The sequence below is a fragment of the Mastigoproctus giganteus genome, chromosome 5, assembly GCF_048544385.1.
Source record: "Mastigoproctus giganteus isolate SK-2022 chromosome 5, ASM4854438v1, whole genome shotgun sequence".
NCBI classification, from domain to species: Eukaryota; Metazoa; Arthropoda; class Arachnida; order Uropygi; family Thelyphonidae; genus Mastigoproctus; species Mastigoproctus giganteus.
The window spans coordinates 81,911,601-81,924,652 of record NC_143579.1 but is presented as its reverse complement, the minus strand read 5'-3'; the positions used below and the strand labels follow the sequence as shown (position 1 = coordinate 81,924,652).

General features: G+C 37.7%; 1 protein-coding gene across 1 annotated transcript in view; it reads right to left on the bottom strand.

Annotated features, from left to right (window-relative positions):
• Positions 1–13,052, bottom strand: part of Taf1 (TATA-box binding protein associated factor 1) — an 818,869-nt gene that overhangs the window by 292,961 nt on the left and 512,856 nt on the right. Inside the window, exon 24 of the mRNA XM_090374096.1 lies at positions 1,837–1,933. Within this exon, the coding sequence (XP_090230222.1) occupies positions 1,837–1,933 (97 nt within the window). The remainder of the gene's footprint in view (positions 1–1,836; positions 1,934–13,052) is intronic.

Here is a 13,052-nt window from a genome sequence, read left to right as displayed (position 1 = left end):
TCCCTGACCTTTCTGCACCCTCCGTATTTGGTGGTCATGGGCTCGAACCCCAGTCTAATCAAGAAGCGTGTGCTACGCACTGTTGCTCCTGCCCACTTGGCTACGGAGATGCCTTATGTCACTGTGGGGCCGAGGAAACAGCAGACCATGTCCTCTATGATTGTACCACGTATTCTGATCTTAGATTGGATCTGGAGGTTAACATTGAAAATTTTTTTTCTACTCAGAGCAAATTGGCCTTACTTCAATCACGGAACAACTTTGTTGTCTTCAATGTTTTTGCAGGCAGAGCTTTCAAATGAAGATATTCATTGGCCTCTGCACAGTAATGTGTTAGTTATGTGCTTGATTGATCTGTTTGGCTGTCATTGTTAACCCACAACTCTGATTTGGATAATTGTAAAATTTGTTTTCTCTATACCTCATGAACCTTTAAATTTTGGAATACATGAGGTATGTTACTCTCTTTTTCTCTCTCTCTCTCTCTCTCTCTGCAAACTTTCACTGTGGAAGTCATTGAGTAAACTTTGATTTTCAACTGTACATACTGTGTGTGATGATTATTGTATTATTGTTTTTAAATTAGTTTTATTTCTTTGCTTACTTTTAACAGCATATTTTCTTTAATCAGAAAAAGCTTGATTTAATTTAAACTGTATATATATAGTACACTTTTATGTTGTGTTTAATCTCACATATGAGTTGTTTTGACTAGATTACAAATATTATTCTGGTCTTAACTGCTTAATGGACACTGCTCATCATGGACTAATGTTATTAGTGGAGTCCCTCAGGGCTCAGTGTTGGGTCCATTATTGTTTTCTGTATTTATAAATGATATTGATGATAGTATATCAAGGTTAATGTCCAAGTTTGCAGACGATACAAAGGTTGGCAGGGTTGTCAAGGACACTACTGACACTATGCTGCTGCAACAGGATCTGGAAAGGTTGAGCAGATGGGCTGAGAGGTGGCAAATGAAGTTTAACATTGACAAATGTAAAGTACTACACATGGGAAACAGCAACCCCAGAGCAACGTATCAACTCTGCGGTACTACACTGACAGTGGTAGAGAATGAAAGGGACTTGGGGGTGGTTGTGCAGGCAGATATGAAGTTCTCTGAGCAGTGCAGACGGGCTGCAAGAGTAGCTCATGGAGTATTGTCAATGATATACAGGAATTTTTCCAGCAGGGATAAGGAGGTGATTATTCCATTGTATAAGGCAAATGGTCAGGCCACACCTAGAGTACTGTATACAGGTCTGGAGGCCTCATTTCAAGAAGGATGTAGAGCTGCTGGAACGAGTACAGAGAAGGGCAACAAGATTAGTGAATGGAACAAAGGGGTGCTCTTACGAAGAAAGGCTTAAGTTTTGCAAATTACAGTGTCTGGAGACTAGGCACCAGCGAGGTGATCTGATAGAGGTGTATAAAGCCTTGAATGGTTTAAGCATGCTCAATGCTGATGGGATTCTTCCTCTAGCTCAGAAAAATCACCTGAGAGGGCATAAATTCAAATTAAGGAAAGACAGATGTAGGATAGACGTGTGGAAATTTGCCTTTAGCCAGCGGGTGGTTGGTTGGTGGAACAGACTTCCATCCCTTGTGGTGGAGGTTGATAGCCTAAATAAGTTTAAGGTTCAGCTGGACAGGTATTTTGAACGAACAGAGGGGTGAAGTGGAAGTGGGTTTTTTTTTTTTTTTTGGCTGATGCTGCATAAGCTTGCTTTCTTGCATCAAATGCCTCTACTAATGCTAATGCTCAATTACAAAAAAAAAAAAAAAAAAAAATCAAAAACATATAATTTTAGTTAACTTTAAAAAAAAAATTACCTATTTTGGAGGTCAAAGATACGTTGGCATTCTTCTTTATACCGTTCTTGATGTTCTGCTATACTAAATCTGTTACCCCTTGCAAATTTACTCATTGCTAAGGAAACAAAGCATGCAAAAATAATATTAACATGCCTATTGGTAGATATAACAAATACAGCACCTGAATCTTATATATAAAAAACACAACAATTTGCATAAACTATTTATTTCATTCATATTTAATTTTTGTTGTATGCATAATTGACAGAATTAACAGGAAAGTCTTATAACCTCTTATAATTATAGTAGACTTTAAGAATAATGGCACCTTCGGGGATTCAAAGTGCCATTATTTTGATTTTTTCGCATCTAGAAACTTTTATTTTTCATATATTTAATATAGAAATAATGAGGCTAAATAAGAAATAGAGATTAAGAATGCAATTTTATTAACTGCACATAAAAAAACAAACATGTAGATGATCCAATGTTATATTCTGCCATTAATACACTTCTTCTTATGCACCATTTTATTTTATTATATCGAGTTTAGTCTGCACATGTAGCACAGTTGTATCGTCACTGCCCTCCCCACACTGGGTGGAAAAGGCCCAGGGTCAAATCCCGCCGATGACACAAGGAACTTTTATGGGCTTCATTCACTCTGTGGCTGAGTTAGCTGGTCTCATGCATAGATAGCAAGTTTTTTCCCCCCCAGAAACTGGGGTTTTTCGTCCAGTAAAACAGGAAAATCGACCAGAGAACACAAGCAATTTACAGACATAATACACATGGTTATATGAATTAACTTTCCAGGTGACCCCAATGTAATCATTTGGATAACATCAAGTTTGTCACTAAGCTTTAATGTTGTTCTTGTTTTCTTCTCTGTATGAGGTTTATTAACTTTAGGAGCCATATAAAACAAAAATAGACTGACCATTATGTCCCATCTCAGCAGAGGACCACAAGGCCAATTTTTATTTTTATTTTTGTTTTATTTTATTTTATTTTATTGTAGTTGTTCACATCTCTGCTTGCGATATTTCACATAAATTTGGACCTGGTGCCCGTCAGAGGGGGGCACCGTTAAATTTTATTTAATTGGCTATTCAAAATTTAATTGATTATATTTTATTATCTTTGTATTTAGACTTTAAATTATCTTTGAGAGTTTCTGCTGCAATAATTTTATTCTCTTCCCTCCCTGTTGATTTGATCGTTATGTATAATTTTACAATTTTCGCTCTTCTGTCTTGCCATGCTGCTGGCATTTTTATTTATTTTTATCATTATTCCCACTTAAGTTTATATCTCAAGTGTCATGTAGAGGAAAATGCTTTTTGCTGCCTCTGATGTATGCTTTATCCCTTTTTTTATGTAAGATTCAGTTTTCAAATATTTCAAACATTATCCAAATATAAGGATATATATATATATATATTTGTAATATCTGTAATTCACAGAATTAAATTAAACTAACCTGGATAGGAATTTATTTGATTTTCATACCACAAGCAAATGATAACTACAGACAGTAACAAAATGGTTGATATAATATAACATTTATGTAATTCCATGTCTTGTAAAGTACAGTAAATAGAATAATAAAACTCAAACTGACTATGATATTAACTACTCAGAATGCAGAGCATAACAATTATTTTATTCCCATGATAACAAAGGAAAAAGAAATGAAAGCAAAATGCTATATCACACTACTGGGAGGAATGCATAATAAACAGTAAAGCTGACTGCAACTAAAAAAAAACAAGACAAAATATTGAATCTGAGGAGAGAATAAACATCATTACAACCACAAAAACCAGAATAAGTTTCATGTAGATGTCAACAGTGAATAAAATCAGTAATGATAGAATATTTTCTTATTGATTATACAGAAAAGGCCTTATACATGTTTGATAAATTGCAGAAATCCTCGCAAAACACGGTACTTATATAATATGGTTTTGCTCTAACACCGTTAGAGAATTTCGGTAAACCTCGCATAATAGGATATTTTTGAGCTTTTGTGTGGGGGAACCCTGCTATTATGTTGGATGTAATTTTTCACATTTCCACCTTTTTGAATCCCCGCCGTTGACTTGCTAGTCAAAACGAAAATCGAGAAATCCCTGTATTTATTTTGTTGGGAAATCCCCATGTAACGTGCTATTGAACTTCTGGAAAAAAATCTAGATTTCAAAGTTTTATTACTATTGGATAGCACATCAGGCCATCTAAAAGATTTAAGTCATCCAAACGTTGAAGTTATGTTTCTACCACCACAGTTGTAATAGGTTAATACAACTTGTTTCATTCAGCTATTAGATCAAGGCATTATATCCACCTTTAAAACTCATTCCATCAGAAAATCGTTACAATGGATTTTGGAAAAAAATGATTCCAAATCTATTGAAGCAATGGAGGCATGGAAACATTTCTCAATTGTGGACTATATCAGAATCAAAGCTTTATCGCTGAAAGAAGTAAATCCGTCAATGTTAAATGCGTGTGCAAAAATATATCACAAGAGTCAGTACATTCAGGACATATGATCGAACAGGCAGAAAACGGAATCGGTGCAATAGTAGAACTTGCTACGTCGGTAGGAGGGGAAAGTTTTGATGATATGACTACTGATGCCCTCGTAGGTAGCACAGTTGATAGACTCGCCCTCCTCCCCACACCGGCTGGAAAATACCCGAGTTCGAATCCCATTGATGAAGGGAGGAATTTTTATGAGTCTTTTTCACAATGTGGCTGAATTAGTCAGGCTCGGGCAAGGGTAGCATGGGCTTTTTCTCCAGGAAACTCGGGTTTTTCGTCCAGCAAAACAGAAAATCGACCTCAGGATACACGCAATTCACAGACAATATACACAAAATAACATGGCCTTAGTCGCTGATGCTTCTAAAAAATAAAAAGATATTATTACTGAAGATGTTCAAGAATTACTGGTTCAAGAATTACCATATAATCTTAAGAGAAGCGGCAAGTGAGTGCATTGACCATTGAGGCTAAATACTAGCCTCTGGGGAGATTCCGTTGGATTGGAAAAGTGCCAATGTATCTCCCATACATAAGGGTGGTCGTCACCAAAAAATACGGAGGATGCGGAAAGGTCAGGGAATGACCACTGCATATCCTGGAGCAATATGGCCTTAGTTGCTAATGCTCCTAAAAACCAAATAACAAACATAAGGGTGACTCTAAGAGTGAAGTGGGAATTATCGACCTGTCAGTCTGACTTCAGTGGTAGGAAAAATCATGGAGGCAATGATCAAGGGTGGAATTCAGGATCATTTGGATAGAATTGAAATTCTCAAGGATACTCAGCATGGTTTTGTAAAGGAAAAATCATGTTTAACAAATCTGGTTCGCTATTTTGAAAGGGTCACTCATGAGCTGGATTTAGGGAATAATTTCGACATTGTTTATTTAGATTTCAGCAAAGCTTTTATAAGCTGGAACAGGTTGGAATCACTGGGAAAATCCTTAGATAGATAGCAGGATGGCTTCAGGGCAGGAGGCAGAGGGTTGTGATAAATGGCTATTCCTCAGATTGGATTGATGTAAGAAGTGGGGTTCCCTAAGGATCAGTATTAAGACCACTGTTGTTCTTAATTTTCATAAATGACATCGATGAAGGGATAGAGGGCATGATGTCTAAATTTGCAGATGATGTTAAAATTAGTAGAGTCAAGCTAAGCTTCTTCAGAGAGACCTAGATAGACTTCAGGAATGGTCAGAAAAATGGCAGATATGCTCTAATCCAACAAAGTGTAGGGTATTACACCTGAGAAACAGTAATCCCAAAATAACTTATTCACTTGGTGGAGTTCAACTAAACCCAGTACTGGAGGAAAGGGACTTGAGTGTTACGATACAGTCAGACATGAAATTCTCTGAGCATTGTAAACAGGTTGGAAGGAAGGCCCATGGTGTCCTATCAATGATCTATCGAACTTTTGCAAGTAGAGATAGGGACGTGATAATCCCATTATATAAGGCTTATGTTAGACCACACTTGGAATACTGTGTTCAAGTATGGAGCCCACATCGAGCTTCTTGAAAGGGTGAAAAGACGAGTAAATCGCCTGGTGAGATCAGCAAAAGGGCGTCCTTATGAAGAAAGATTTCGAATATGTGGGTTGCAGAGCTTGGAAACTAGACACCTTAGAGGAGATTTGATTGAGGTGTTTAAGGCTCTGAGAGGCATCAGTAAAATGAATGAGGACAAAATTTTCAAGATTATAAATGATGCTAGAACTAGGGGACATAAATTAAAGTTATGGGGGGAAATGTTTAGATTGGACTGCAGGAAGTTTTAATTTGGCCAGCGAGTTATAAATTACTGAAATAAGTTGCCTACATGGGTGGTAGAGGCTGACAGTCTGGGGAAATTCAAAGGTCATCTGGATAGTACCTTCAGGGAAGCACATAGGATGATAGGTTTAATTTCCCTTTCTTTTATTAATTATTATTATTATTATTTATTTTTTTATCATTGTTATATTTGGGTTTTTTTTTTTTTTTTTTTTGGCTGGTGCAGCATAAGCCATAAGCTTTCTTGCACCATGTGGCCATTAATAATATTAATACGAATACTAAAAAGAAGCTGGCATAGCGGATTTGGTGCAAATGGCATCAGAGGTAAAATACTAAACAAATTTTCCACTAAAAAGCATAGGGAAAGGCGTAAAGTTTGCCGAACAATTAGAATCTTATTTTTTGAATGCAGATTTTTGAATAAAAGGAGCCCAAAGTTCAAAAGGGAGCTTCAAAGTTCATAAGGGAGCTTAGTTCCATATGATGAAATTCACAAAGATTTACCAAGCAAAAGCAAACAAATCCAGATTACTGATTTTTTAAAGAGAGCAGAAGATATGCGAAATGCAGAATGATGTATTTTTGTTAGTTTTTGGAATGTAATCCACCCCCCTCCCCGTACTTTTTCTTAGTCCTGTATAACACAGTTTCACACAACATGATATTTTACAGGAACCTAATAACAGTGTTATACGAGGGTTACCTGTATATTATATTAAAGTTCAATTTATATTTCTTAATAACCAATGTGTTCATTGGATATAATATACTGTATAATCATTTGGAAGCTTAATTAAAATATTGGCATCATTAACATCTGACTTATTAAGAAATCATTCTATGTGTGGTGCTAGCTTTGATATGCTAATGTTACTATAGAAACCATAATCATGAAACTGTTTTACTGAACCAATTTTTGAAGAGAAATTTATGGTTTTCATGGCATAATTGCAACCTGTCAGATGCATCACGACCACGCTTTTTTTTTTTTTTTTTTTTTTTTTTTTCAGAGATTGTGCTATATCCAACAGAGTTTCATCCCAAAAAATATAAAATAAAAAAATAATAATTATGTATGCTGCATATATATAGGTGCATTGTTTATCTATTTTTTAATATTTATACATTGGAATATTTATATTCATATATGCAGAAATGTGCATATACTCGTAGCTAATTTACAATTTCATGTGTTTAACTGCATACAAAACTTGAAATGAACTTAAAAATGGAAGTGAGCTATAGTATCTGAAATATATATATATAAAACAGGTATGGCAATAAAGTTCCTAAACTGGTGGCTGCTGTAGTCATGTTCAATGAGCTTTAAAATAAATCCACGTGGTACGTTGTAGTTCAAACTTCCTACAACAGATGGTGGTACAGAGACAGTCTGGTAGATTGACAGGCTGCAAGTAACAACCAGTTTCATTAGTAACATTAATTTTTCGTGTCAAAATTTTGCAATGGAGCAATGAAAAAATTTCAAATTTTGTTGTAAACTGGGAAATCTGCAACAGAATTGTTTATGCTGATGAAAAGTCATACCAGCATGTTTGAATGGAATAGCATTTTTTTTGTTTTTCCATCAACCACTTGAAATGAAGGGAGAGTTGCAGAAGTTCAGGAAATTGCGGCAAAGGTTTCTTGTTTGATCCTCAGAATGATGGATGATTGGATAGGAATAAGTAGATGATTTGTCAAATTCTGCATGAAGACTGAAGGGGTGAAAAGGTCTGTGCAAAATTTGTGCCACACAACAAACTGATGAGAAGTAATGAGGAGCATCATCATGTGAAAAATTCATCAAAACTTGGGAAGACAGTCATAATTTCCTTGACTTGTCAATGGAGGAGTTCTATGTGTTTCAGCATAACACACAGACGAAGCGTTTGAGCATGCAGTATCGTGTCTGGAATTCTGCCCAGACACAATAGGAGGGAGTATATGATGAGAGCCTTGTCAATCAATTCGGCCCTGGAAAGATTGTACAAGGCTCAAGAGATAGAATTTTTTTTCAGCCTGGTCTGTACTTGTTAACAGGAGAGACTGCTTCTAAAGGGATGGGATACACTTAAATAGAAACGGTGCAAGAATATTTGCTGATGCTATCGAGGCAGTGTTAGGTAGGTCGGAAAACTGATAGCTTGGGGGGGGGGATACAAGGACTAATAGTTTAATAGTAGCCGTAGGCAGAGGTGAAGGTGATTCTTCTTGCACTTGTTTACAAATGTATCCCCAATTCACAAAGGGAGATTGAAGGGTCACACGAGTAATTACAGACCAGTTAGTTTAACTTCTGTTTCGGGTAAAATAATGGAGTCAATGGAGTCAAATAATGGATCCTGCATTGCAGGATCATCTAGACAAGACTGCAACAATAATTCAGACACAGCATGGGTTTATTAAGGGAAAGTCTTGTCTGACAAATTTGAATGGGTATTATGATGTGGTCACAAAGGAACTGGATGCAAAAAATAATTTTGATATCATATATTTGGATTTCAGCAAAGTTTTTGATACTGTTGCGCATGGAAGACTATTGTACAAATTGGAGCAGAATGGTATTAAGGGTAAGTTGCTACAATGGATAAAATGGTGATTGAGTGGGAGAAGACAGAGGGTGGTAATCAATGGGTGCTGCTCTTTGTGGACTAATGTTATTAGTGGAGTCCCACAAGGTTCGGTGTTGGGTCCTGTTTTGTTGTTGTTTGATTTTTAGGAGCATTAGCAACTAAGGCCATATTGCTCTGGGAAATGCGGTGGTCATTCCCTGAACTTTCCGCATCCTCCGTATTTGGTGGTGATGGGCTCGAACCCTGGTCTAATCAAGAAGCGTGTGCTACGCACTGCTGCTCCTTCCCACTTGGCTACGGAGGCACCTCTGTTGTTTTGTATATTTATCAATGATATTGATGAAGGTATATCAGGCTTAGTGTCAAAGTTTGAAGATGTTACAAAGGTTGGCAGGGTTGTTAATGACAATAATGGCAGTGTGCTACTGCAACAGGATCTAGAAAATTTGGGCAGATGGCCTAAGAAGTGGCAACTGAAGTTTAACATTGACAAATGCAAAGTACTGCATATTGGGAGAAGTAACCCCAGAGAAACGTACCAACTGTGTCGTAATACACTTAATGTGGTAGAAAATGAAAAAGACCTGGAAGTAATTGTGCAGTGAGATATGAAGTTTTCTGAGCAATGCAGACTGGCTGCCAGGCAGGTCATGGGGTTTTGTCAATGATATATAGGAATTTTGCTAGCAGGGAAAAGGAGGTGATTATCCCTCTGTATAAGGCAATGGTCAGGCCACGCCTTGAGTACTCCGTACAGGTCAGGAGGTCTCATTTTAGGAAGGATATAGATTTGCTTGAGCGTGTACAGTGAAATGCAAAAAGGTTGGTGAGGGGAATGAAGGGATCCTCTTACCAAGAGAGGCTCAAGTTCTGCAAATTGCAGCAGCTGGAGACTAGGCACCTGCGAGGTAATCTGATTGAGGTGTATAAGGCCTTGATCGGGTTGAGCACGTTAAATTCTGATGGGATTCTTCCACTTGTTTAGATTACGAACCTAAGGTGGCATAAATTCAAATTGAGGAAAGACAGATGTAGAATAGATGTGCGGAAATTTGCCTTTAGCCAGTGGGTAGGTGTTTGATTGCTGGAACAAGCTGCCATCATTTCAAAATGTTGATAGGTTGAATAAATTTAAGGAGGAACTGGACAAACATTTAGAGGGAATTGTTTTGTAAAAAAAAAATTTTTTTTTGGCTGATGCTGCATAATTTGCACTTGCTTTCTTGCATTACATGCCACTACTACTACTTCAAAATCATCTCCATGGTCCAAAAAATTTCATTTACAGAAGTTTGGGATCAAGATGCTGATCGTGTGGATCACATTCTGTTTTTTGACAAACAGGATGTGATTCACAAGAAATGGTTACCTGAAGGGGAGAGAGTGAATGCTGCATTCACCATACAGGTGCTTGAAAGACTATTCAAGTGTATTTCCTGGTTGGGGCCATAATTTCAAGAGAAAGGCAGCTGGTTCTTGTTGCACAACAATTTTTCTGCTAATTCTATACTTGTTGTGAAAACTTTCCTGAGGAAACATGGTATTGCAAAGATAAATCCATCTACAATACTCTCAAGATCTAGCATCAATTGATTTCTTAGTGTTTCCCAACTAAAACCACCTTGAAAGCAAAGAGATTTCAAAATGTTGAGGCCAAATCGAACATCATCTCTTTGGATGCCTTCACTAACTCTTTTCAGAAATATTTACAGTGTGTTATAAGGGCATTCAATCAGGTGGTGATTACTTTGAATAAAAATAAAACAATTTTTATTGTTTTATTTTTATTCAAATTTTATTCAAAATGAATAAATTTTTATTCATTTTATTGTCACAAAAGAACTGGATGCAGGGAATAACTTTGATATATACTTTGTTCTTAGAAAGGCTTTTGATACTGTTGCACATGGAAGACTGCTGCACAAATTGGAGCAGTGTGGCATTGGAGGCAAATTGCTGCTATGGATAAAGGGTGGTTGAGGGGATGAAGACAGAAAGTGGTAATCAATGGACACTGCTCATCGTGGACTAATGTTATTAGTGGAGTCCCTCAGGGTTCAGTATTGGGTCCATTATTGTTTTCTGTATTTATAAATGATATTGATGATGGTATATCAAGCTTAATGTCCAAGTTTGCAGACGATACGAAGGTTGGCAGGGTTGTCAAGGACACTATTGACACTATGCTACTGCAACAGGATCTGGAAAGGTTGAGCAGATGGGCTGAGAGGTGGCAAATGAAGTTTAACATTGACAAACTTAAAGTACTACATATGGGAAACAGCAACCCCAGAGCAACGTATCAACTCTGTGGTATTACACTGACAGTGGTAGATAATGAAAGGGACCTGGGGGTGGTTGTGCAGGCAGATATGAAGTTTTCTGAGCAGTGCAGAGGGGCTGCAAGAGTAGCTCATGGTGTATTGTCGATGATATATAGGAATTTTTCTAGCAGGGATAAGGAGGTCATTATTCCCTTGTATAAGGCAATGGTCAGGCCACACCTAGAGTACTGTATACAGGTCTGGAGGCCTCATTTCAAGAAGGATGTAGGGATGCTGGAAAGAGTACAGAGAAGGGCAACAAGATTGGTGAATGGAACAAAGGGGTGCTCTTATGAAGAAAGGCTTAAGTTTTGCAAATTACAGTGTCTGGAGACTAGGCACCAGCGAGGTGATCTGATTGAGGTGTATAAAGCCTTGAATGGTTTGAGCATGCTCAATGCTGATGGGATTCTTCCTCTTGCTCAGAAAAATCACCTGAGAGGGCATAAATTCAAATTGAGGAAAGACAGATGTAGGATAGACGTGAGGAAATTTGCCTTTAGCCAGCAGGTGGTTGGTTGGTGGAACAGACTTCCATCCCCTGTCGTGGAAGTTGATAGCCTAAATAAGTTTAAGGCTCAGCTGGACAGGTATTTTGAACGAACAGAGGGGTGAAGTGGAAGTGGATATTTTTTATTTATTTATTTATTTATTTTAATTTAATTTTTGGCTGATGCTGCATAAGCTTGCTTTCTTGCATCAAATGCTTCTACTAATGCTAATGCTCCTTCCCTTTGCGTTCTTTTTATTGTACCAGTCTGGGACTTTTATTGCCACATCTCATATATTGTTATTATTGTTTGCTCTTATATTATTTCTTCCTGCCTGGGATTTTTCTTCTCTGCCATATGTCTCATGGGTATTGCTACCAAGTACACGGGTTGGCTGTTATGTCTGGTGTTACTGTTGGTCGAGGAACTCTGACTATCCTACAGGTGTTCAGGATTGTAACTTTCTGAAGTTGTTTAGGTGTTCTCTGGGAGACCTGCTGCTAGGATGCTATGTAGGGTCTTTGGCACCATACCGGTGGTTGACATGATGATCGGGATGGTCATTACGTGTTGCATATGCCACATCTCTTTGATCTCCTGTTTTAGATTCATGTATTTCCTGATTTTTTCCTTGTGTGTTTTATGGAGGTTGCCAGTGTTGGGCACTGCTATGTCAATCAGATAGGTAGCCTTTTCCTTCTTGTTGACAAGGGTTATGTCTGGTTTGTTGTTCAGTATTGTCTTGTCTGTTATTATGGAGCGGTGCCAGTACAGCTTGTGAGTTGGGGTCTCTAGTACTGCCTTGGGTTAGTACTTGTAATACAGTATCAATTTTGGGGCCAGGTGGCATAGTTGATGTGTCATCTGATACTCTGGGCTCCTTGGCTATGTATTTTCTATAGTTTCTGGTGTTGATTTGCTGGTCTTGGATGGCAAGCATGAATCCTTCAGTCTCAGCGAATAGCATCCCGCTCATGGCCTGGTAGAGTTTTGCTGCATTTTTATGGAAGTAATCTTCCAGGTTAGCTATTACTGTTTTCTATTGCTCAATGAGTTCTATCAGACCCCTTCCTCCCTCTTTCTGAGCTACTGTCAGTTTCTCCATGGTTGATCTCGGGTGGTGCTGGTGGCTCCTGGTCATCATTGTCCTCATCTTTCTCATGATATCCTCCAGCTCAGTCTTAGTCCAATGTATGATCCTGAAGGAGTATGTTATTATTATTATTAGTGAAATAAGAAGCAAGTTAATAAAGCATCAGCCAAAAAAAAAGAAGGAAAAAAAAAAAAAAAAAACCTCTCTAATCAATTGTCCACTGCCTCCAATAATTTGTCTAGTTCTTCCTTAAATTTATTGAAACTTCCCATCTCCACAACACCAGATGGAAGCCTGGTGTTCCAACAGTCAACCACCTGCTGGCTGAAGGCAAACCTCCTCATCTATTCTGCAACCATCCTTCCGCAACAGTCATTTCTTCATTGTGTATTTTATGTCAGAGGTTCCCAAACTTTCT